Below are 23,758 nucleotides of genomic sequence, written 5' to 3'. Positions count from 1 at the left end.
CAACCATCGTTCACTTCTTTTTTTTTTTGTATATTTTTCATGTTCTGTGGAGTGAGCCCTCATTGGTTGCGTTGCTGCTTCTGAGTCAACTGCAAACATTTCCATTCCCTAGCTAGGCTTGTCCACTACAATAATTATAGGCGATCTCCCTTATTATGTGTCAGGCTGGCAATCTTATCTGCTTGTGAATGAAATCGCCACAGCACGTCCCCTTTACCCCGTCCTCGACCAGCTCTCGTCACATGACTCGGCAGCCGCCGGGCTCCGCGCCCCGCGATCGCACACACACACACCTCGCCTAGCACTCTGCCTTCGTCGCCGAGCCCGTCCGCTCCATGCAGCTTTTCCGGAAGTGCAGCCGGGAGAGGCAGAGCTACCGTACGGATTCCGGCGTGCTGCCCCGGCATCGCCTTTTCCGCGCAGGCTTGGTATTTTATTCTTGATGTTTCTCGCACTGCGGCGCGGCTAGTACTATGCTCACGCGCGTGAAATCAGCCGTGGCCAATTTCATGGGAGGCATCATGGCTGGCAGCTCGGGCTCCGATCATGCCAATAGCTCCGAGCTGCCCGTCAGGTTCCCGTACGTGAGACCCGAGTTCCTGGGACTGTCTCAGGACGAGATCGAATGCTCCGCCGATCATATCGCCAGACCCATTTTGATCCTGAAGGAGACGAAGAGGTTGCCTTGGAGCACCGGCTACGCAGAGTGAGTAGTACCTGGCGATTGCCAGACCCCGAAATTCGTACTGAAAGAGTTGAAAAGCGACGCGCAACACGAATCTTTGTACCTGTTCCTGTTTGGCATTGCGTTTACATTTCACAACAACGTCACGTTTCTGATTTAGATGGTGATTGAATTTTGCAGAACATGATCCTATGGTTTTGAGTGAGGCAGAAGTGCTTAGCAGGTGGCGTATCCGTATCCCCCCCCCCCAGCTTGTACAAATATTAATGCTTAGCTCTCTGCTCTGTGAGGAGATTTGAGGGAAAGAACTGAGACCGGTGTAATCGCTTTGTTTCTATGGGAAAACTGGAAAGCATACTAATCCCTCTCTGGTTTTGCCTCCCGGTGAGAGCAGAAAGATCAAAAAAACAAAAGCAAAAACCTGGTTTAAACGTTTATGGCAGTTGCAAGGTTGCATTTTTGGCCTGCGGCCACATGCTCGTCAGTCACCACACAGGTGTGAGTCGCTCTGACCAATGTTGTACCCCAGTGGGTAAGTGGAATTTACAGTTTTGCACTGACTTTCTTTGAAAATGTTTGTTCAGGTGCTTGATATACCGCCTTTCACCTCAAATCAAACGGGTGTTGTTCAGTAGTACTAAAAAAGGAAAAGAATGCCAATTTTTAGTAGGAAAGAGAAATTAAACGAATGAGGTGAAAAGGGGGCAAAATGTAAGTTTTAGGGTTACCTATAACGATCTAGCTAGTAGGAGTATATATATATCTATATGTAGGTATCCCTTTATATGTAAATGTGTATATACTGAAATAGGGTTATGCATATGAACAGGAAGAGACAGGTGCTGAGCTGTTTAATTTTACCTTGAAACTAGGATGTAAATTGGCAGTGTATCAGACTTACCTGCTATTGTTCATTGTCACATTTCCATATCAAGTGTCATCTTTTAAAACTGTCATTATCTGAGATCTCCACAGGCTTTGGGATTGAGCACTGATGGAGTCAGGTTACAATTCTGCACTGTAGTTACTGTCTTTTGCACTTTATGTGATTCTTTTAACACAATTGTTTCTGTATGTGCATTAATGAGTTTTCTTGGGTTAAAAGCAAAACTGCTGTAATTTCCATCCTTTCCATTTAAAGACTGAAGGCATTTGGGCATAAATAGAATGGTAATATCCCTGTTTTCCTTGGGATAGGAGAGATTGTATTTAGGTAGCTTGCTGTTACCTGGGCTCGATTGAATTATTTCATGGGTTTCTTAAAGCTATACTGTACTCATGGTTCTAGTGTTGCCTTCCTTTAGTATTGGTTTTGCATGAGCTAGGGAACAATTTTATCTTCCCGTGCCTGCAATTGGATAATAATATTTTTCCATACAACATACAGCTTAGAAGGGGTATTTTTGAAAGAATGTCCAAGTCAGAATTGGGACATCCTGCTCATAATATCCCCCCTAAAAACCCTGTCTATCTCACAGTCATTTTCGAACAGGGTTTCCTGTTCGAAAATATGTGAGAATGACCAAAATGAACAGCCATTTTCCAAAATAAAATGTCCAAATTATGAAAGCCAACCCCCCCCCCCCCTCCCTCCCAAAAAAATACCCTAGGTCAAGGATGTCTGGCAGCATTTGTAGGACATAGATGTCTGGCAGCATTTGTACAAAATTGCCACACAGATGTCCTTGAAGAAAGGAGGGGCAGCCTAGTGGCCAGTGCAATGGACCAACACTGCAACTCTGCTATTTTAAACAGTGAGTCCTCCAGAGACAGGGAAATACCTACTGTATATGACTGTATACCACCACAACAGCCCTCAGGCTTGCAGGTGTCATAAATATTTAGATACAGTACGTACATATCTTTTTGGAGGGTTCATAATTTATAGGGAAAAAAAGAGCTCAAGTGGGAATTGAACCTGGGTCCCCTGGTTTACAATCCACTGCACTGACTACTACTCTACTCCTCAGACCTGCTTTCTGCTTTGCTCAGAATGTCCATAATTACTGATGCTGCCATAGAGCCTGGTATTTCTTTCCAGTTTCACTTTCAGGGGACAGCAGTCACTGGGAGATTCATGAGAGGTCATGCCTTAATACCTCCAGTAGTCAGTTGCATAATTAGATCACCTTTTTGTAACTTGGACATGATTGAAATAGGTCTAGATGAAAGCACCCTTCTTTTCCTCCTTGAACATTTGTTCCCATTCCATTATCGCTGTTGGGGTTCCTAATTTTTGACCTGCCTAAGTCCAGCCTCCTTGCTCTTTGGACACACTGGGTAAAATGGCCTAATTCTGCCTTTCCAAATCGCTATTTAGATGTTTTCGGCAGATGAACATTTTTTGACACATCATCTGCTTCGAAAGTGAACGCTTTAGTGTGTAGGACAGTCCATGATAGAGAAGGGTACATGAATGTTTCAGAAGTAATTGGATTTTTTTAAAGTGGATTTTCTTCAGGTAGATCATTTAGGGGTCTTTTTTTTTTTTTTTTTTTACTAAGCTGTGATATAAAGTGACCTTAGCTTGCCATTATTGTTTTTTCCCCCCGCATTTTAAGGCTATTTTTACTGCAACAGTAAAATGGCCTATATTCCATTTTTTGCATTAATGGCCAGGCGCTAGTGTTGCCATTACAAAGCATTACCGAATTAGCACTTACTGACACTTATATGTTATTGATGTCACCAAACATAACACAGTCAAAACTGTGTCATAAGCCATGGTATCACATGATATACTGGCCCATCCATGTGACAATACAATGTTTTATAACCCCTTTCCCATCCTCCCTAGTATACCTCGCTCCGTAAACCAAGAATGTCCAATTGCACAATCAATATATGGGGTTCTCTTTCTATAAGTCAACACAGAATATTACTGGAGGAAAAGCCTTGAGAAGCACCTAAACTTCTAAATTGTCTTACAGAAGCAGGACTTCATCATCATCGGCAAAAACCTCCATAAAGCAGCTTAATGCTATCAAAGTAATAAACTTAGCTTAGGTTGCCAGGTCTCTTTCCTTCTTTGTAAAAGGGGCCCTTAGTAACTTGTCTTCTTAGTGTGATGGTAGTGGATATTGCATGTCATCTATGTAAAATCTTAGAAAGTGCTGGGGAGTAGCCAGTTATTGTGGAGCATGCGGGTACCAGTGAGATAGGAATGTTCAGGTGGGAGGTTCTGGAAGCCAAATTTAGGCTTTTAGGTGGGACAGTGAATTCAGAGTTTGTATTCTGTTCTATTCTATCTGGTTCTTATATACCGCTGTTGTTCCAAGATTGGATTCATGACGGTTTACATTTGGTACATCATTGCCATAAGGGAGAAGTGTTACAGAGTAAGTCTAAAGAGGATCACACTATTGAGTTCGAGCAAGCATGAAGGTTCAGAACAAGCATAGTGTTAACCATCGAATAAGTGGGTTTTAAGCATCTTCCTAAAGAGTATATAAGATGATTGAGTTTTCAGGGCCATAGAGAGCGTGTTCCACTGGCGTGCCCCCTGAAATGGGAATGATTTTTTGAGGATAGATTCTAGTCTGACGTTTTTGGTAGATGGGTAACCCAGCATCAGAGTCTGGTGGTAGCAATGGTTTTTCAGGGAGGAAGAGATTTCCAGTAAGTCTACTAGCCCTTCAGCATTTGATCCGAAAAGAGCCTTAAAGACCATGCACATTATTTTGAATCTGATATGTTGTGTAATTGGTAGCCAATGTAGCTCCTTCAATGTGCTCATATATAGAGGAAACCATCATGGATCAAAAAATATGATCCCATTGGACAAACTCATCTTCAAAATTATAATCATTGCACATTTATATCTATCACTTCAAAACTTAAAAAAAAAACATATAAGTTTTCAGATTTTTAAAAACATATTGTTGCACTTTTCTGCAGAATTGTTGTACAAACATCCAGAATACTGATGGGTTTCACCGAGGCTACATCAGGTAACCTGAAGTTAAATCAGGTCAAGTTGTTGTGCAACGTATATGATTTCCAATGTTCAACAGCATTTAAAAAAAAAAAAAAAGGGTCACAAGAACCTCTCTTCAAAAAGCTGCTACTCTTCAAAAATCCCTTCAAAATTTGCAAAATCCTTAGTGTTCAGCTTTATACTAGAGCATATAAGACTCTGGGTTATATATATCTCTTTGGGGTGCATGTGATTTTTCCTTTAGTTTGTTTTGAATTATTTTTACCCCAGTTTTGTGCTCCTAAATGCAGTCAGTTACCTGGAAGTGCTAGGCATGCCTCTGAGACACCCATGCCTCTCCCATATCCACATAGCAGTTATGCTTTAATAGACTGATGCTCGGAACCAAACATGGGCTCTAGAGGCTATTAGCGCCCACATTAGTGAGCATAGAATGCTCAGAGGCTCTAGCACAGGAGATGTGTGCGCCATAGATTAGCAAATATAGTCAAATGGATGTTAATGAGGCCATTTCCTATTCTCTCCCAATTCTCAGAGAGCGGTGCACAAAACAAAGCCGTCTTACCGCTGAAAAAAATAACGCCAGCTCGGAGCAGGTGGTTAGGGTGTTTGAAGAGAGTATTTGTCTTGATTCTTTCTTTAAAATCTGCTGATTTTTATAAAATTTGGAAGCAGAAGGAAGCCCATGCAAGCCCCTAAGCACTGATATTGACAGTCGAATGTGTGTGAGTCAGAGCAAACCCAAAAGTGAAAGCACACATTGGCGCCAGTTCCCCATGTTTAAATATAAGCCTTCTAAGTAAAAACAAAAAAATTGAAATGCTTATATTTCAAGGCACAGAAAACATGGCAATGTGTGCTTCACTTTCGGGTTTGTCAATCTCATGTGCACAGGAACTGAGCTTACCGCAAAACTCTTCTGCACGTGCACCAAGCACGGTCCCCCCTAGCTTTCACATTTTATAGCACACGTATAATTTGAATTCCATTTTCTTTGAGTATTGGCGATTTAGATTTCTGTGTTGTTCCAGTGGTATGATTTCTGCACTGTTGGCTCACTGTGGGAGTTCTGAGCATCTGCCCATAAAGGATTTACGTCCTAAGGTTATAGAATTACAACTAAGTGCAGTTAGGCACATAACTGCAGATTAATGCCAATTAGCACCAATTAACTCCAAATTAGCCTATTATTGGTAGTGCCAATTAGAGCACTATTCTATAACCTGTGAGTGCAAATTTGTGCACTAAGGGGTCTTTTTACTAAGCTGCGTCAGCGTGTGTTTTTGATGCGCGCTGAGGCCCCCTTTTTACTGCAGTGGGTAAAAAGCTATCTTTTTCTAAGGACAAGAAATGGCCATGTGGTAAGTGATCCACTTGTCACACGGCCCTTTCAGGGGAGGAGCATTTAGCGCCACCCATTAAGGTGGCGGTAAGGACTCCTGCGCTTACCTGGCAGTAATGTGCTGCCCAATTGCCACTGGGTAAGTACCAGTGCTACAAAAATTGAAACTATTTTTGTAGCGCCGGAAATGGCGAGCACTGGGGGTGGAACTACCCCCGGGCTCCTACGGCAGTTTTGGATTGGCGCGCGGCAAGCATGTTGCTGCACGCCAGCCCTTTAGTAAAAGGGCCCCTTAGTGCAAAAATATACGCACAAGATTGTAGAATAAGGGGGTTGATGTAAAGGATGGCATACAATAAGTCCTGCAGGGAATGAATTGCACTTTGGTATTTTATGGGTGAAAATTAAATGTGTGATGAGGAATATTATAATACCAATGATATGGTAATCTGGCCAAGATGAAGAAACAGACTGTGAAATGCTAACAGAGATCAGAAAGGCAATAAAATTGGCAACTCAATAATAATGAGAGATTTTGATAGGATGTAAGTCTTAGGACATGCTATAGAGTAAAGTGTCTAGATACCCTAAATGACAGCCTCATGGAACAGCTGTATCAGAACCAAGAGGAGGGAGGAGGATCGACTTTAGTTCTGGCTTTCAGCGGAATGTAGAACCCGCTACAAGGTGTAACAGTGATGAAACCGGTTGGTAAAATGATTATAATGCTGTTAAATTTGATCTAATTTTTATTCATGTTCCTACAAGATAAAGAAGCGTTATTATGGCTCTACTGTAGATTATCTGATGGTACATTTTTGGGGGACAGAGTTCAGATATTGCCAAATGTGCCTTGTTGGACATGAGAGAAGAAAAACATTTCTGCTTATGAGGCTGGAAGTTTTGACCTTTTGGGGGGGGGGGGGGGGGGGGGGGGGCAAAATTACTGTTAAGATTTCTTTGCAAATGTATTGTAAATTTGAATACTGTAACATATATCATTTCTTTGAGCCTTAGCAGTTGCATTCCTTTCTCAATGGGAGGTCAGGGTTGGGATAGTCCAGATGTATCAAACATATAAATGGCAAGAGGCGTACTCACTTGCAAATGCGCAGTACAGACCCTCTCTGTCCCGCCCCCGCGTCAATACGTGATGACGGGGGCGTGACAGAGGGAACCTGCGCACCTGCGAGTGAGGGAACCGCCGTCGCCACCGCTCCCCCCCCAGGGTTGCCGCTACCGTTCCCCCCACCCACCCGGAGTCGCCGCCGCCGCCACCCACCCTCCACCCGGCTCGAGTACCTGGCTTCACTATTCAAACCGCCAGAACGCAGCACACAGCTCATCTGAGCTGCCGTTGGCCTTCCTTACCTGCCTGTGTCCCGCCCTTGCCGACATTACATCACACGAGGGCGGAACACACACAGAGAAGAAGGAAGGCCGATGGCAGCTCAGATAAGCTGTGTGCTGCGTTCCGGCGGTTTGAATAGTGAAGCCAGGTACCTGGCCCGGGTGGAGGGGTGGCGGAGGGGACTCCGGGGGGGGGGGGGGGAGGGGTGGCGGCGACCTATCCTTTCAATCCCCCCTCCTTTACTAGCCCGTTTTTACGGGCTCAACGGCTAGTTATGTATAATGGGCTTGATTCTATATATGGTGCCTGAAAGATCCACGTGAAAAAAAATATGCCTAAATTTTATAGAATAGGCTTACATTTCCATGTGGTATATAGAATATGCTGATCGCCTTTCCATGCGACCAAATTTAGTCACATCCATGTAGGCCATCTTTTACTTGGTGTAAATCTCAACGCCTGTATTAGACGCAGAGCAGGTGTGTTCTATAATAACGTGCATAGATTTTAGAATTGTCCATGACTCGGCCATTCCATGCCTATAACCGTGCCCCCTTTTCAACATCCAATTGACAGCGCTGATTAGATAACAAATTACGTTATGCACACTGTTATAGAATGCACTTTGATTTCCATACAGAAATTAAGTCACGATATATAGAATTTCGGGAAATGTGTTTTAGGTGTTGGCACACTCCTCATTTCTTTGTATTTTTATTTTCTTAATGCAGCTACTCATGTTAGTGTAGACCTTGCTTCTTTAATATTGTGAACTATGGTTGTCAGTTTACTTTTACTTCTTTTTTGTATTTTCTTTCTGGCAAAAGTTTTGTACAAAGTATCTTCTTTGTGTTTATTTTGAAATTTATATTAAAAAAAATTACAAATATTTGATTACTTGAAGGACAATACTGTGTTAAAATTTCTACTAGTTTTAAAATTGAAAAGGGAAGACTACTAAGAACTGAGGAACTTCAAAATTAAAAAGTCTAGTAGTGAGGGTTAAAAGTTTGCATGAGACATGAATATTGCTTAAAAATAAAAGTTTGAAAGCTCTTATAACATCAATTCCCTACATGAAAAATATCAAGAGAAAGACCAAATGACTGTCAGCATGTTTCAAATGTTGAGATGAAAAAGGAAATTAAAACCAAACAGACATAATTTGAAAAGAGAGACAGCATGCCTTATAAACTGTCCTTTCCTGATATGGATGCCAGAAGAATTGGAGAAGAGGCTTTCACAGAGACAAAAACAAATAACTCTTTTCAGATTCATTAGAAGCAGTAGGGAGTGAGGGAACCTTTTGGACAACCTGATCAATGCTTTGCAAATCTGTCCTGGAGACACAGCTATCTAGTCATGTTTTAGGATTGCCACAGTTGTTAAGTATCAGAGTGGATCACTAATGTGTTCAAATCTTTCATAAATATTCTTTTGTGGCAATCCCATATTCCATATCATCAAGCTGATCAATCCATAGACTGGTGGGTTGTGTCCATCTACCAGCAGGTGGAGATAGAGAGCAAACTTTTGCCTCCCTATATGTGGTCATGTGCTGCCGGAAACTCCTCAGTATGTTCTCTATCTCAGCAGGTGGTGGTCACACACAGCAGCAGCTCTGGCTAGGCCTCCAAGCCTAATCCTTAGGTTTTGTTGAGGCCTGGGGTTGAGGGCTCTTTTGAGCAAGTGCAAACCTGGTGGTGCCAGGTCCCTCCTTTTCTCCCCCCTCCCGCTGGCTCCGTTTAAAAAAAAAAAAAAAAAAAATTTTTAAACGTCTTTAAAGGCGTTTAATTCGACGTTTCTTTAAACGTTCATTGCAGCTACTCACTGGGACACCAGTTCGTTACAGCTCGGAGCGGCAAGCAGGTAATTTTACCTTTTTATAGCGGGCAGGGGGTTCCCCGATTCTTCTCCTCGTGGCAATGGCGTCGGAGGGCGAGGGCGCAAAGGGTCGCTCCCCGGATCGCTGGAGCGCTTCTAGAGGGGATGCGGGGGTTTGACAACCTGATTCGCCCTTGATGGGTGACAGTTTAATGACCGATGAATGTCCCGGTCGTTCCTCCGGCGTGGCGGTTTTTTCCCGCCATAAACGCCCATCCCCCACTCCTCGCCTCCGCCATCTTGGCCGGCCACGCGGCTCGGACGGCTTCTTCGTGGGCCGCCCTTGAGGTTGGAGACATTAATGCCATGAACGCCCTTAATTTGAGCGACGGCACAAGCGACTAAAGTTAAGCGCCGTTCTTCCCGCGCGGCTCCTTCGCGGAGTTTCGCGCCGGACGCCATTTTGGATGCGCAGCATGTCTCTCCCCCGCTATTGCGAGCGCCGGTTGAGAGTGCGTCTAGGGCTGTTGCCCAGGCTGCGGAAGTGCTCAGTCTGGGGGGTTTCTTCCCCGAGTTTGTTTTGCTGCTGCATCAGGCTTTCCTCATGCAAAACGCTGCCCCTGCTCCCTCTTCTGATAAAGAGGTTGAGGTTCCCAGAGGTAAACGCCCTCGGGTTGATTTCCAGGCCTTGGAGGACTTTGTCTCCTCCGATGTAGATGAGGGCAGCGTGTCTGAGGTCTCCCAACGGTCCTTTGCGGATTCCTTGGAGGAGATAGATCCCCGCTCGGATGGAGCGGATGACCCCTCTGCAGCGCGGCTTTTTAGCCCAGAGGATTTGCCCAACCTGTTTTTACAGGCCATGGACACTTTGAAGATTTCCTCTCCGGAGGACGTCTCTCCCTCAGCCCCTGTTGGCTCTGCCATTATGCTGGGGACGAAGCGCCCGCCTAGATCCTTCCACGTGCATGATGCCATGCACACCTTAATTGCGGCTCAATGGGATGTCCCGGAAACGAGCCTTAAAGTGGCTAGGGCTATGTCCCGCCGCTATCCTTTGGCTGTGAGTGAACGTGAGGCCTATCTGTGGCCTACCGTGGATTCTTTAATCACTGCGGTGACTAAGAAAACGGCGTTGCCGGTGGAAGGTGGCACGGCCCTAAAGGACGCCCAAGACAGAAGATTGGAGGCGGCCTTAAGGTCGTCCTTTGAGGCGGCTGCTTTAAGTTTGCAGGCCTCAGTTTGCGGCTCCTATGTGGCCAGGGCGTGCCTGACTATGGTGCAGCGGGCTTCCCCCTCGGATCTTTCCTTGTGGGCTGATTGGCCGGCCCTGGAATCGGGCTTAGCCTATTTGGCAGACTTGCTGTATGATGTCTTGAGAGCCTCAGCTAAAGGCATGGCTCAGACAGTCTCTGCGCGGCGGTGGCTTTGGCTGAAACATTGGTCTGCTGACCACGCCTCTAAATCCCGCCTGGCTAGATTGCCTTTTAAAGGCAAGCTGCTCTTTGGGGTCGAGCTGGACAAAATCGTGTCCGATCTCGGCACGTCTAAGGGCAAGAAATTACCAGAGGTCAGGGCTCGGGCTAGTACTCGTCCCGGTACCTCCAGAGGACGGTTGCTGGAAGCCCGTCGGTACCGCCCGGGCAAGTCGGGTTCCTCTGCCCCCTCTTCCTTCAAGAGGAATTTCTCCCCCAAGCAGCATTCCTTTCGCAGAGACCGCCGTCCCGGAGGTGCTCCCTCCAGTCCTCCCCCAGGGTCTCGTACCCAATGACGGGGCCTTGGTCCACGCCCCAGTGCAGATTGGAGGACGGCTGTCCTCGTTTCTGGGCGAGTGGACCACTATAACTTCAGACGCGTGGGTGCTGGAAGTCATCAGAGACGGCTACAAGCTAGAGTTCTGCCAACCCTTAAGAGACGGGTTTGTACTCTCTCCCTGCAAGTCTCCGGTCAAGCTGTGGCAGTGCAGCAGACCTTGGACAACCTGATCCGCCTGGGTGCGGTCGTTCCGGTGCCAAAAAATCAGATTGGCAAGGGACGTTACTCCATTTACTTTGTGGTTCCAAAGAAAGGAGGTTCTGTCCGGCCTATCCTCGACCTCAAAGGGGTCAATCGGGCCTGGAAAGTGAGGCACTTTCGCATGGAGACTCTCCGCTCTGTTATAGCGGCAGTGAAGGCAGGAGAGTTCTTGGCTTCCTTGGACATCAAGGAAGCGTACCTGCATATTCCCATCTGGCCTCCTCTCCAACGCTTTCTGCGTTTTTCAGTCCTGAGACGACACTTCCAGTTCAGAGCCCTCCCTTTCGGGTTGGCTACTGCTCCGCGGACCTTTTCCAAAGTAATGGGGGTCTTAGCGGCCTTCCTGCTAAAGGAAGGAGTACAAGTCCATCCTTATCTGGACGACTGGTTGATCCGAGCCCCCTCTTATGCAGAGTGCGGCAAAGCTATGGACCGGGTAGTTGCTCTTGTGAGCTCCCTGGGATGGATCATCAACTGGAAGAAGAGCCAGCTGCGCCCGACTCAGTCCCTGGAGTATCTGGGAGTTCGATTCGACACCCAAGTGGGCAGAGTGTTCCTGCCAGACAATCGGATTGTCAAGCTTCAGGCTCAGGTGGACTAGTTCCTAGTAGCCTCTCCTATTCGGGCTTGGGACTACGTGCAGCTGTTGGGCTCTATGACGGCCACGATGGAAGTAGTGCCCTGGGCCAGGGCTCATATGAGACCACTACAGCTATCTCTGCTGCTGCGCTGGACTCCGATGTCGGAGGATTATGCTGTGCGCCTTCCCGTGGACCCAGCAGTGCGCAAGGCGCTGAGCTGGTGGACGCAGACAGACAAGTTGTCTGCAGGATTGCCTCTGGTGACCCCGGAGTGGATTGTCGTCACGACAGACGCCTCTTTGATGGGCTGGGGAGCCCACTGCTTGGGAAGGACAGCGCAGGGGCTCTAGTCTCCTGCAGAGGCAAGTGGTCTATCAACCTCCTGGAACTCAGAGCCATTCGGTTGGTGTTATTGGAGTTCATCCCGGTACTGGTGTTGTAGCCTGTACGGGTCCTGTCGGACAATGCCACGGCTGTGGCCTATATCAACCGCCAGGGAGGTACCAAGAGCGCCCCTCTAGCCAAGGAGGCTATGAGTCTTTGCCAGTGGGCGGAAGCGAACCTGGAGCAGCTTTCAGCGGCCCACATTGCCGGAGTCATGAATGTCAAGGCGGACTTTCTCAGTCGCCATACCTTGGAGCCCGGAGAGTGGCAACTATCTGTTCAGGCGTTCTTGGACATCACGAAGCGCTGGGGCCAGCCGAGCCTAGATCTGATGGCGTCATCGGCCAATTGCCAAGTGCCGCGCTTTTTCAGCAGAGGACGGGACCCTCGATCCCTGGGAGTAGATGCTCTTCTCCAACAGTGGCCGACACAAGAGCTCCTCTATGTGTTCCCGCCCTGGCCCATGTTGGGCAGGGTGCTAGACCGGGTGGCAAAGCATCCCGGCAGGGTAATCCTGGTGGGTCCGGATTGGCCCAGACGTCCCTGGTATGCGGACTTGATCAGGCTCTCAGTCGACGATCCTCTGCGGCTGTCAGTGGAGCAGGGCCGGTTACATCAGGGTCCCGTGGTGATGGAGGATCCCTCTCCCTTTGGTCTTACGGCCTGGCTATTGAGCGGCAGCGTCTGAGGAAGAAGGGCTTCTCAGACAAGGTCATCGCCACTATGCTGAGAGCGAGGAAACGCTCTACTTCTACTGCTTACGCCAGGGTTTGGCGTATCTTTGCAGCATGGTGTGAAGCAGGCTCACTTTCTCCCTTCACTGCTCCAATTTCTTCAGTGTTGGCGTTCCTGCAAGAAGGTCTGGAGAAAGGCCTGTCGCTCAGTTCCCTTAAAGTCCAGGTAGCGGCTCTGGCTTGCTTCAGGGGCCGCCTGAAGGGTGCTTCCCTGGCTTCGCAGCCAGATGTGGTGCGCTTTCTCAAGGGAGTTAATCACCTGCGCCCTCCTCTGCACTCAGTGGTGCCTGCGTGGAATCTCAACCTGGTGCTAAGAGCATTGCAGAAGCCGCCGTTTGAACCCTTGTCAAGGGCATCTCTGAAAGACCTGACGTTGAAAGCAGTCTTTTTGGTGGCTATCACTTCAGCCAGAAGAGTTTCCGAGCTCCAGGCGCTCTCATGTCGAGAGCCTTTTCTACAGTTCACTGAGGCAGGAGTGACTATTCGCACAGTGCCTTCCTTTCTGCCCAAGATTGTTTCTCGCTTCCATGTGAATCAGCAGCTCTGTCTCCCTTCCTTTCGTAGGGAGGACTACCCAGAGGAGTACTCTGCTCTTAAATATCTGGATGTGAGACGAGTCATCATCAGATACTTGGAAGTGACCAATGATTTCCGGAAATCGGATCATCTGTTTGTCCTGTATGCAGGTCCTCGTAGGGGTCTGCAGGCTGCTAAGCCTACAGTGGCAAGATGGGTCAAGGAAGCCATTGCAGCGGCTTATGTGGCCGCGGGGAAGGTGCCGCCTATCCAGCTGAAGGCTCACTCCACAAGAGCTCAGGCGGCCTCGATGGCAGAGGCCGGTTCCGTCTCCTTGGAAGAGATATGCAAGGCGGCAACTTGGGCTTCGGCCCATACATTCTCCAAGCATTACCGCTTGACTGTGGCTGCTCGGGCGGAGGCCCGGTTTGGAGCTTCAGTGTTGCGGTCAGGGATTTCTATGTCCCGCCCTGGGTGAGTACTGCTTCGGTACATCCCACCAGTCTATGGATTGATCAGCTTGATGATATGGAAGGTAAAATTATGTATAATCATACCTGATAATTTTCTTTCCATTAATCATAGCTGATCAATCCATAGCCCCTCCCAGATATCTGTACTGTTTTTATTCTGGTTGCATTTCAGGTTCAAGTTCAGTCTTCAGTTACTTCAGAAAGACTTCGTGTTCAAGTTTTTTCACTTGGATTCTTCAAGAGTTAAGACGAGTTTGTGTTACAGTGAGCTGCTGCATTCCTCTCCCCTCCGTTTTACGGGGCTGGATTGAGACTTAAAATTCTGCCGGCACTCCCTCCCGCTTCGTGCGGCTGTAGGGCAGTTTTGTACCCCTCCCGCTTCGGCGGTGTTAGGGTCAGTCAGCTCCTCCCGCGGTTGCGGTTGCAGGATAAGCCAGATCCCCCCGCATCGGCGGGTGTGGTGTCCCTCCCCCGCTCCGCGGGGATGAGCTGGACGGATTCCCCTCCCCCACTTGTGTGGGGATGAGCTGGGTTAATTCCCCTCCCCCGTTTCGGCGGTGGTGAGCTGGGCAGAGTGTCCCTTCGTGGGTGTAATTCTCTAAGTGCTGAGTCCTGCGGATGGAGCTTTGATATCGACATACTGAGGAGTTTCCGGCAGCACATGACCACATATAGGGAGGCAAAAGTTTGCTCTCTATCTCCACCTGCTGGTAGATGGACACAACCCACCAGTCTATGGATTGATCAGCTATGATTAATGGAAAGAAAATTATCAGGTATGATTATACATAATTTTACCATCCTACTGAATAAATGTTGTACTAGATGGCCAGAGTATAAAAAGGGTACTCGGGGAGGACTAGGCCAACGCCAAAAAATTAAATTAAACTTTTGTTTCCGTTATTACTGAGGAACATACTGGAGAAATGCCCACACTAAAACATTCTTTGAGGAACTGTGGCAGACCACTGTGGAACTGGAAGCTGTGATTAGAATAAATTAAGAAACTATATTAACAAGTCACCAGGACATGATGCCATTCATCTCAGAGTTCTGAAATAACTCAAATATGAGATTATACATTACAGATTACTGGTAACAAATCTATCATTTATATAACCACCTCTCAAAGAGTGGAGGATGGTTAGTTTTTAAAAAGACTCCAGTGGTGATCTGGGAATTTATTGACCAGTGAGCCTGACAGACAAAATGATAGAAGTTAGTCTTAAAAACAGAGGGTCCAATATACAAAGCAATTTACTGGGCAGGAGAGGCTCCAGCCTGCTTACATTTTGGTGAGCGCCCTGGCTGCTGATATTTGTGGCACCTAATTAGTTAGTACCACTGAATACAGGCTCTGACTGCTACAGCACTGCCTGGTTAGTGCTGGGGTGATCCATGGGCGGAGCCATTTTCACTGCCAGTGCCTGCATAGCTAAGTGGGCAGATAGGATCACACAACAGGCAGTCTTTTCTTTGTTTGCCTAGGTGCCAGCATGGAATATCAGCCAGTACCTGCATAACTTCAGAGTCGGTAGCTGGCCTGCATATGCCCGTGGATGTCAGCGGCTTGAAAACCACTGACCACCGCGGGCTGAATATCAGCCCCAGAATTATGTTGTAATAAGCCTTACTGGGTGAGATCAGTGACCCATCTAGTCTAGTATCCTACTTCCAACAGTGGCTAATCCAAGTCACAAGTACCTGGTAGAAACCCAAATAGTAGCAACATTCTATGATACTAATTCCAGGGCAAGCAGCGGCTTCCCCATGTTTATCTCAATAGCAGACTATGGACTTTTCCTCCAGGAACTTGTCCAAACCTTTTTTTTTAACCCAGATAATCTAACCACCATTAACACATTCTCTGGCAACGAGTTCCAGAGTTTAACTATACTTTGAGTGAAAAAATATTTCTTCCTATTAGTTTTAAAAGTATTTCCATGTAATTTCATTGAGTGTCCTCTGGTCTTTCTACTTTTTGAAAGTATATGGATAGACATGGCTTATTGGGGAAGAATCAGTATGGACACAACAAAGGGAAATCTTGCCTTCCCAATCTCTTAGAATTTTTTGAAAGTGTAAACAAACATGTTGACATTTGTGAACAAGTTGATGTAAATTCCCATTTTTGTATAGGATGTTGATGTAGGAACTGGAATGTCCTGTTCAGAATATTCACAGTTCCCCATATAAGTTACCAAAGGTTCTCGTGAATTCGGCGTCTTGTAAAATATGTATAAGGCAACTGGCAAATATAGAGGGAGCATTGATTTCAAATCTTACTAGCATAGATAGAGTGGCAACCACAGCAGCTTCTAATCTGAGTGCCAGCAATTATCCCCGGGATTCTATATATCACACCTTCATTTCTGTGTGGAAATCAAAGCGTATTCTATAACAGTATGCATAACTTAATTGGTTAACTAGCTAATCAGTGCTAAGTGTGTTCTGTAATGTGGTGCACTTAAATTCTAAGTCACATAGTTGAAAAAGGGGGGGGGGGGGGGGTGGCCATAGGCAGAGCGTGGGTATTTCTAAAATTTACGTGCGTTGTTATAGAATACACCTGCTCCACACCTAATTTAAGCATCTGTAGTTATGTTAATAGCCAAAATTAGGGCCCTGTTTACTAAGGTGCATTAGTGTTTTAGCACGCCTACAGTTAGCGCGTACGCTAAACATGTAGGCACCTACAGTGATATTGTAGGCATGTACATGGTTAACACGCATTAAAAACGTTAACACGCCTATAACGCTGCTTAGTAAGCAGGGCCCTAAGATTGTTCACGTGGAGTGGTGCTAGCACCCAGATTCAATATAGCGTGCCTAGAGATCTGCGCCGAAATCCAAGCAGATTCTTTAACAATGCGCATAAGTTAACAAACTTAAGCTAATGAATGCTGATAACAGCACTTAAGCAATAATGGACACTAATTGGTACTAATTAGAATTTACGTGCACAACTCGCTAAGCATCTAATATAATAAAACGCACCGTGAACGTTCTAATGAGGACAACGTTCTGAAGTCACTAAAACACTCCCTGAAGGGTTCGTGGTGTTCGTGGTGTGAAGCCACCCAGCCGTCTCTGCCCCGCCCTCGCGTCAAACGTCATGACGTCGAGGGCGGAAAAAAAAAAACGGATCGCACCCACGCAAGGGGAGGAGTAGGGAAACACGCGGAGCGTGTTTCCCTACTCCTCCCCCTGCCGACCCACCCGTGGAAAGGGAAAACACCTCCAAAGCTCCGGAGTCCACAGTCCCGACATCCAGCACCCCCCCCCCCCGCACGCAAAACGTCAAAAACTAGAAGCCCCACCCACATAATGATAGATCCGCCTACCTTCGCCCCGACCCGACCCCCCCCCCCCCAAAGCTGCAGGTCAAAATAAGGAGGTCCAACACCCCCCCCCCGCAACAACCCCCTACTAAGCCACCCACCTTCGCGTTGCTTTGCCAGCGGGGGACCCAAAACCCCGCCAGCAATCCTGTCTGCTGACTACGGCGTCACCTTCGGCGTTGCTAGCCTGTGCAGGCAGCCAGGGCTTCTGTGCATCTGACGTCCTGCACGTGCAGGACGTCAGACGCAAAGAACCCCGCCCTGCACAGGCTAGCAACGCCGAAGATCGCTGGAGGAGTCTGACTCACTCAGCACACACACAAGACTTCTACTGGCGGGATTTTGGGTCCCCCCGCCAGCAAAACTACGCGATGGTGGGTGCGATGGCCACGGTGGGTGGGATGGCGGCGACCGGGTGCATCGCTGTGGGTGGGATGGCGGCGGGAGGGGGGGCATCGCGCGGAGGACACGCTTCATTACTTCTTCTTCTAAAAAGCAGGATCCTCCCTCCCCCCAAAAAACTGAACCATACAACACACACACACACTCATCCTCATCTGGCACCGCTTCCTTACACCCCCCCCCCCCCACACACTTACTCACTCACTCTCATTTGGCCACACTTCCTCAACGCCCCCCCCCCCCAACACACACACACTCTCATCTGCCAGCGCTTTCTGAAACCCCTGCCCCCCCCCCACACTCACTCATCTGGCTGTGTTTCCTGACCCCCCCCTCCCAAACACACTCACTCTCATTTGGCCACACTTCAACGCCCCCCCCCCCCCCAACACACACACACTCAGTCTCTCTCTCTCTCTCTCTCTCTCTCAACTGGCAGCGCTTCCTGAAATCCCTGCCCCCCACATACACTCGCTCACTCATGTGGCAACCCCCCCCCCACCACACACACACACACTCAGTCTCTCATATCGCACCGCTTCCTGAACCCCCCCCCCCCCCACACACACATACTCTCGCTCATCTGGCAGCGCTTCCTGAAGCCCCCCACCACACACACACACTCTCATGTGGAAACACTTGATAAACCGCCCCCCCACACACTCGCTCACTCATCTCGCAGCACTTACAGACACCCCCACACACCCCTCCTCTTCCAAGCTGAAACCCCCAACACACACCCCCCCCCACACACCCCTCCAACACACACACACACTCTTTCTCACTCTCATCTGCCAGCGCTTCCTGAACCTCCCTCCCCCCACATACACTCTCTCTCTCTCATCTGCCAGCGCTTCCGGAAACCCCGTACACACACACACAGACACTCACTCTCTCTCATCTGGCAGCGCTTCCTGAACCCCCCCCCCCCACCCAACACACACACACACACACACACACACACACACACACACACACACACACACTCTCATCTGCCAGCGCTTCCTGAAACCCCTGCCCCCCCACACTCACTCATCTGGCTGTGTTTCCTGACCCCCCCCCCCCAAACACACACACTCACTCTCATTTGGCCACACTTCAATGCCCCCCTCAACACACACACACTCAGTCTCTCTCTCTCTCGTCTGGCAGCTCTTCCTGAAATCCCTGCCCCCCACATACACACTCACTCACTCATGTGGCAACCCCCCCCACCACACACACACACACTCAGTCTCTCATATCGCACCGCTTCCTGAACCCCCCCCCCCACACACACATACCCTCGCTCATCTGGCAGCGCTTCCTGAAGCCCCCCACCACACACACACACTCTCATGTGGAAACACTTGATAAACCGCCCCCCCACACACTCACTCACTCATCTCGCAGCACTTACAGACACCCCCACACACCCCTCCTCTTCCAAGCTGAAACCCCCAACACACACCCCCCACACACACCCCTCCAACACACACCCCCCACACACACCCCTCCAACACACACACACACACACACACACACACACACACACACACACTCTTTCTCACTCTCAACTGCCAGCGCTTCCTGAACCTCCCTCCCCCCACATACACTCTCTCTCTCTCATCTGCCAGCGCTTCCGGAAACCCCGTACACACACACACAGACACTCACTCTCTCTCATCTGCCAGCGCTTCCTGAAACCCCCCCCCCCACACACACACACTCTCACTCATCTCGCAGCGCTTCCTGAAACTCTATACACACACTCACTCTCTCTCTCATCTGCCAGCGCTTCCTGAACCCACTGCCCACCCCCACCCACACACACACTCAGTCATCTGGCATCGCTTCCTGAACCCCCCCCCCCCCCCCCACACACACACACTCTTTCACTCGCATCTGGTAGCGCTTCCTGAACCCCCCGCACCCCTCTTCTTTCAACCTGAACCCCCCCAACACATCCCCCCTCCCCCTCCTCCAGCACACCAATTGCTTGGGTGCAGTGGCAGGAATCTCAGACACCACAGACAGAGGGGAGGGGGCCTGACACCAGAGAGACACAGGAAGGGAGGTCACACTGTGTCTCACATACACACTTGCAAACACTCTCATTCTCACACACACACCCAGACTCACTCTCTCTCTCACACACACACACTCACACTTTCACTCTGTCTCTCACACAGTCACTCTCACATACACTCTCCCAAACATACACACTCCGAGGAAAACCTTGCTAGCGCCCGTTTCATTTGTGTCAGAAACGGGCCTTTTTTTACTAGTATTCTATAAAGAAGTGTTCCAAACTTCCGTGCAGGCAAAAAGGGGCATGGTTATGGGCAGTGAATAGGCATTTTGTGGGCGTTCTGAAATTTATGTATGCAGTTATAGAATATGGCCCAGTGCGTGTAAATCTACACGCTGGGATTTGCGCCCCGTTCTTGGTGTAAATGGTGTAAGCATATTCTATATACCACAACCTAAATCTAGGTGCCACTTATAGAATACATTTAGTCTGCATTGATTTACGTGCCAATTGTTTTTAGGTGCCATATATAGAATCTCCCCCTTATTTATTTATTAGGATTTGTTTACCGCCTTTTTGAAGGAATTCACTCAAGGTGGTGTACAGTAAGAATAAATCAAACATGAGTAATAGGCAATTACAGCAGTAAAAATATTCCACTAATAATACAAAGTATAGCATGGTATACTACTTTCAATGTCAACACAATATGTAATAGAACATTTTACTTGATCGTGAAGGGTAAGGCAAAGTTGTAACAAATAGATGGGTAAAAACGTAGGAAGAGTTAGAAAGTAAGGTGACTGATTTGAAGAAAGTTGCACATGAGGTCAGAGAGATGGTTAAATATTATCTCAGCTAGGGTAGGAGTGGATAAACATGTCCCGCTGCAGTATGTCCAGCCCGAGTCACTCCTTGTGTGTGTGAGTGAGACTAACAAGTTAGTTACTTCTTTCATTAAAGGCCTGGTTGAAGAGCCAAGCTTTCACCTGCTTCCTGAAGTAGTGATAGTCTTGTGTTAAGTGGAGCATTTCTGGCAATGCATTCCAGAGTGTGGGGGCTACTCCGGAGAAGGCTCGCTTGTGGGTATCACATCATGTTATGTCTTTTTGAGAGGGTGTAGTTAGTGAAAGTCCTTGGGAGGACCTTAGTGTCCTTGGCGGTGTGTGGAGGATCATCCTATTCTTCAGATACTCGGGCCATTTCCTTTTAGGGCCTTGAAGATCAGACATAGAGTTTTAAATTTAGCCCTGTATTGTACTGGTAGCCAGTGAAGGTTTTGCAAAAATGGTGTGATGTGGTCACGTCGCTTGCAACCTTCTATGAGTCTTGCTGCTGCATTCTGAATCAACTGGTGTTGATGAAGGCCCTTTATAGTCAGACCATTGTATGGTTTATTGTAGTAATCCAGTCTTGGCATGAACAACTGGAATAAGATTTACCTTCTCGATGTATGGAGAGAGGGAGCATAGCTGTTTCAAATAGTAGAAGCAGCTCTTGAAGGTTGCTTGGATTTGGGAAATCAGAGTAAGTGTTGAATCTAACTGTATTCCAAGGTTCCTGACTTGTAGGGGAGTTCATACTTCCCAAAAGGGATTTTGATGTCAGGTATGTATCCACGTGTGTTAGGAACCCAGAGAAGCTCAGTTTTACTTGGGTTCAGGCAAAGTTTGTTGTGTTTAGCCCATTCTTGAATTGATGTTAGACAGGTCATCAGTTATTCAAGGCTGTAGGTAAATCGGGTTATTGGGTAGATGTAGAACTGAGTGTCCGTTGACCAAATCAGTTCAGCTAGTGACTTGAGGTAGATATTGAACAGAATAGGTGACAGTATCGATCCTTGTGGTACCCCACAGGTCAGTGTCCATGGTGGTGATGAGTTGCTGCCAAACATTATGGATTGTTGCCTGTTTGATAGATAGGATCTGAACCCGGCAAGTACTGTTCCATTGACACCTGTTCCTGTCAGTCGTGCTAGCAAGATATTTTGTTTATTTATTTGTTACATTTGTATCCCACATTTTCCCACCTATTTGCAGGCTCAATATGGCTTACATAGTACTGTATAGGCGTTCACCAAGTCTGGTAGAGAAACAAATACATGGTGATGATGTGGTCGATTAAGGTTCAGGCACAATGGGGATCGAAGACAGGAGAGGTTATATAGTGTCCATTACGAGCTGAGTGTAGGCATTTATGTTGGGTCGGTAGGGTATGCCTTTTTGAACAGGTTGTTTTTTTAGTGATTTCCTGAAGTTTAGATGGTCATTGGTTGTTTTCACAGCTTTTGGCAGTGAGTTCTATAGTTGTGTGCTTATATAGGAGAAGCTGGATGCGTAGGTTGCTTTGTATTTGAGTCCTTTGCAGTTTGGGTAGTTGAGGTTTAGGCATGTTCATGATGATCTGGTTGTGTTTCTGGTTGGTAGATCTATGAAGTTTGTCACGTAGCCTGGGACTTCGGCGTAGATAATTTTGTGGACCAGGGTACAGATTTTGAAGGTAATACGTTCTTTGATTAGGAGCCAATGCAGTTTTTCTCGGAGGGGTTTGGCACTTTCGAATCATGTTTTACCAAATGTCAGCCTGGCTGCTGTGTTTTGAGTGGTCTGGAGTTTGTTTGTGAGTTGTTCTTTACATCCCGCATAGATTCCGTTGCAATAGTCTGCATGGCTTAGTACCATTGATTGTATTATGATGATGTGGATATCATGATCCACAGTGTCAAAAGCTGCTGAGAAATCTAGCAGTACTAATATCGAGGCGAATCCCTTGTCTCGGTTTCTGTGAAAATCATCTAGCAGGGATATGAGGACTGTTTCTGTTCCATAACTGAGTCTGAATCCAGATTGAAATAGATCTAGCCAGTTACTCTTTTCTAGCCATTCATTAAGTTGAACACAGACTGTTTGTTCTAAGAGTTTCCCTAGAAACGGGATGTTGGATACTGGCCTGCAACTTTCAAGTTTCTCCTGGTCAAGGTTGTTTTTCTTCAGCAGAGGGCAAACCACTGCCCTTTTTAATGCTGTTGTAGTTGCCCATTAGAAAGAAAGGTGTTCACAATTTTTGTGACACCATCTATACGACCCAAACTTGCCTGCTGCACTATCTTTGATGGGCAGGGATTGAGGGAACAGGTAGTTGGTCGAAGGTCTCTTAGGATTTTGTCAAGGCTCTCCTGTGTCATTAGGTTAAAAGTGTTTCAACTGTCTCTGTTAGGAGGGGGCGAGTTTGTGCACCCCTGGTTGACTGGTTGGGGACTGGGTGGGAATCCCTGTAAATCCTGGTGGAGACTTTTAATTTTGTTGGCAAAGTATGCAGCAAAATCATTTCAGTTTAGACTGGGCAGGTTGGTTCTGTTGTGGGGGTTGCAGTAGGCTGTTTACTATACTGAACAGCTACTTGGTTGAATTGGCAGCCTATGCAATTCATTGAGAGAAGTACTGTTTTTTGGTTGCTGTTAAGGCTTGGCGGTACTTTGCCATCTGCTTCCTGCAGTTTAGTCTGTCTTCATCCAGGTGAGATTTGCGCCATCTCCTTTCCAGTTTTCGTCCTTCGCATTTAAGGTGTTGCGTTCTCGAGGGCCTTGGCATTCTGTCAGGTCCTCGAGGCAGGACTGGAGTTCGTGAGCCCTTGGGCTACTGCCGAGGAGCGGCAGCGGCAGGCAAGACCACCTCGGGACTGGAAACACAGAAGAGCAGTACTGGAACTCTGGACTGGAGTAGTACAAGGCAGGCAACTAGAACAGATGAGACAGGAACAGCTTCACCTGCACCTAGCCACCGTTCCTCCGGAGTTGAGCTCCGAAGTGCAGGCGGCCGGCAGGACTTGCAGGATAAGGCAGGAATTGAAGATCCAGAGGACCTACCCTGGGTCTGGGATACACGAGGGCGACAGGGCACGGAACTAGACTCAGACAGTGTGCTGCTGCACAGCCACTAGCAAGACCCAGAAGACAGACCAAGGAACACAAGGCGTACAGAAGCTAGCAGGAGCAAGGACTAGAGCAGCAACACACTAGGCAGAACGGGGATCCGGGAATACCCACAGGGTACACCCTCTAGCTAGGTGGAGACAGGATACAGGAAATCACCCAGGAAAACACACTAGCCAGACAGATACAGGATTCAGGATATACCCTCAGGATATACAAGCAGGGAAGGCACA

At 47.7% G+C, this 23,758-nt stretch overlaps 1 protein-coding gene across 1 annotated transcript in view; it reads left to right on the top strand.

Moving 5' to 3' along the window:
* Nucleotides 1-223: 223 nt before the first annotated feature.
* PPM1H (protein phosphatase, Mg2+/Mn2+ dependent 1H) overlaps nucleotides 224-23,758 on the top strand; it is a 407,312-nt gene continuing 383,777 nt past the window's right edge. Inside the window, 1 exon segment of the mRNA XM_030216868.1 lies at nucleotides 224-706. Coding sequence (XP_030072728.1) covers nucleotides 474-706 — 233 coding nt within the window. The 5' untranslated portion in view covers nucleotides 224-473.

This window comes from Microcaecilia unicolor, chromosome 10 (assembly GCF_901765095.1).
Source record: "Microcaecilia unicolor chromosome 10, aMicUni1.1, whole genome shotgun sequence".
Classification (NCBI taxonomy): Eukaryota; Metazoa; Chordata; class Amphibia; order Gymnophiona; family Siphonopidae; genus Microcaecilia; species Microcaecilia unicolor.
The sequence above is the reverse complement of the archived record's forward strand: the minus strand, read 5'-3'. Positions and strand labels throughout refer to the sequence as shown.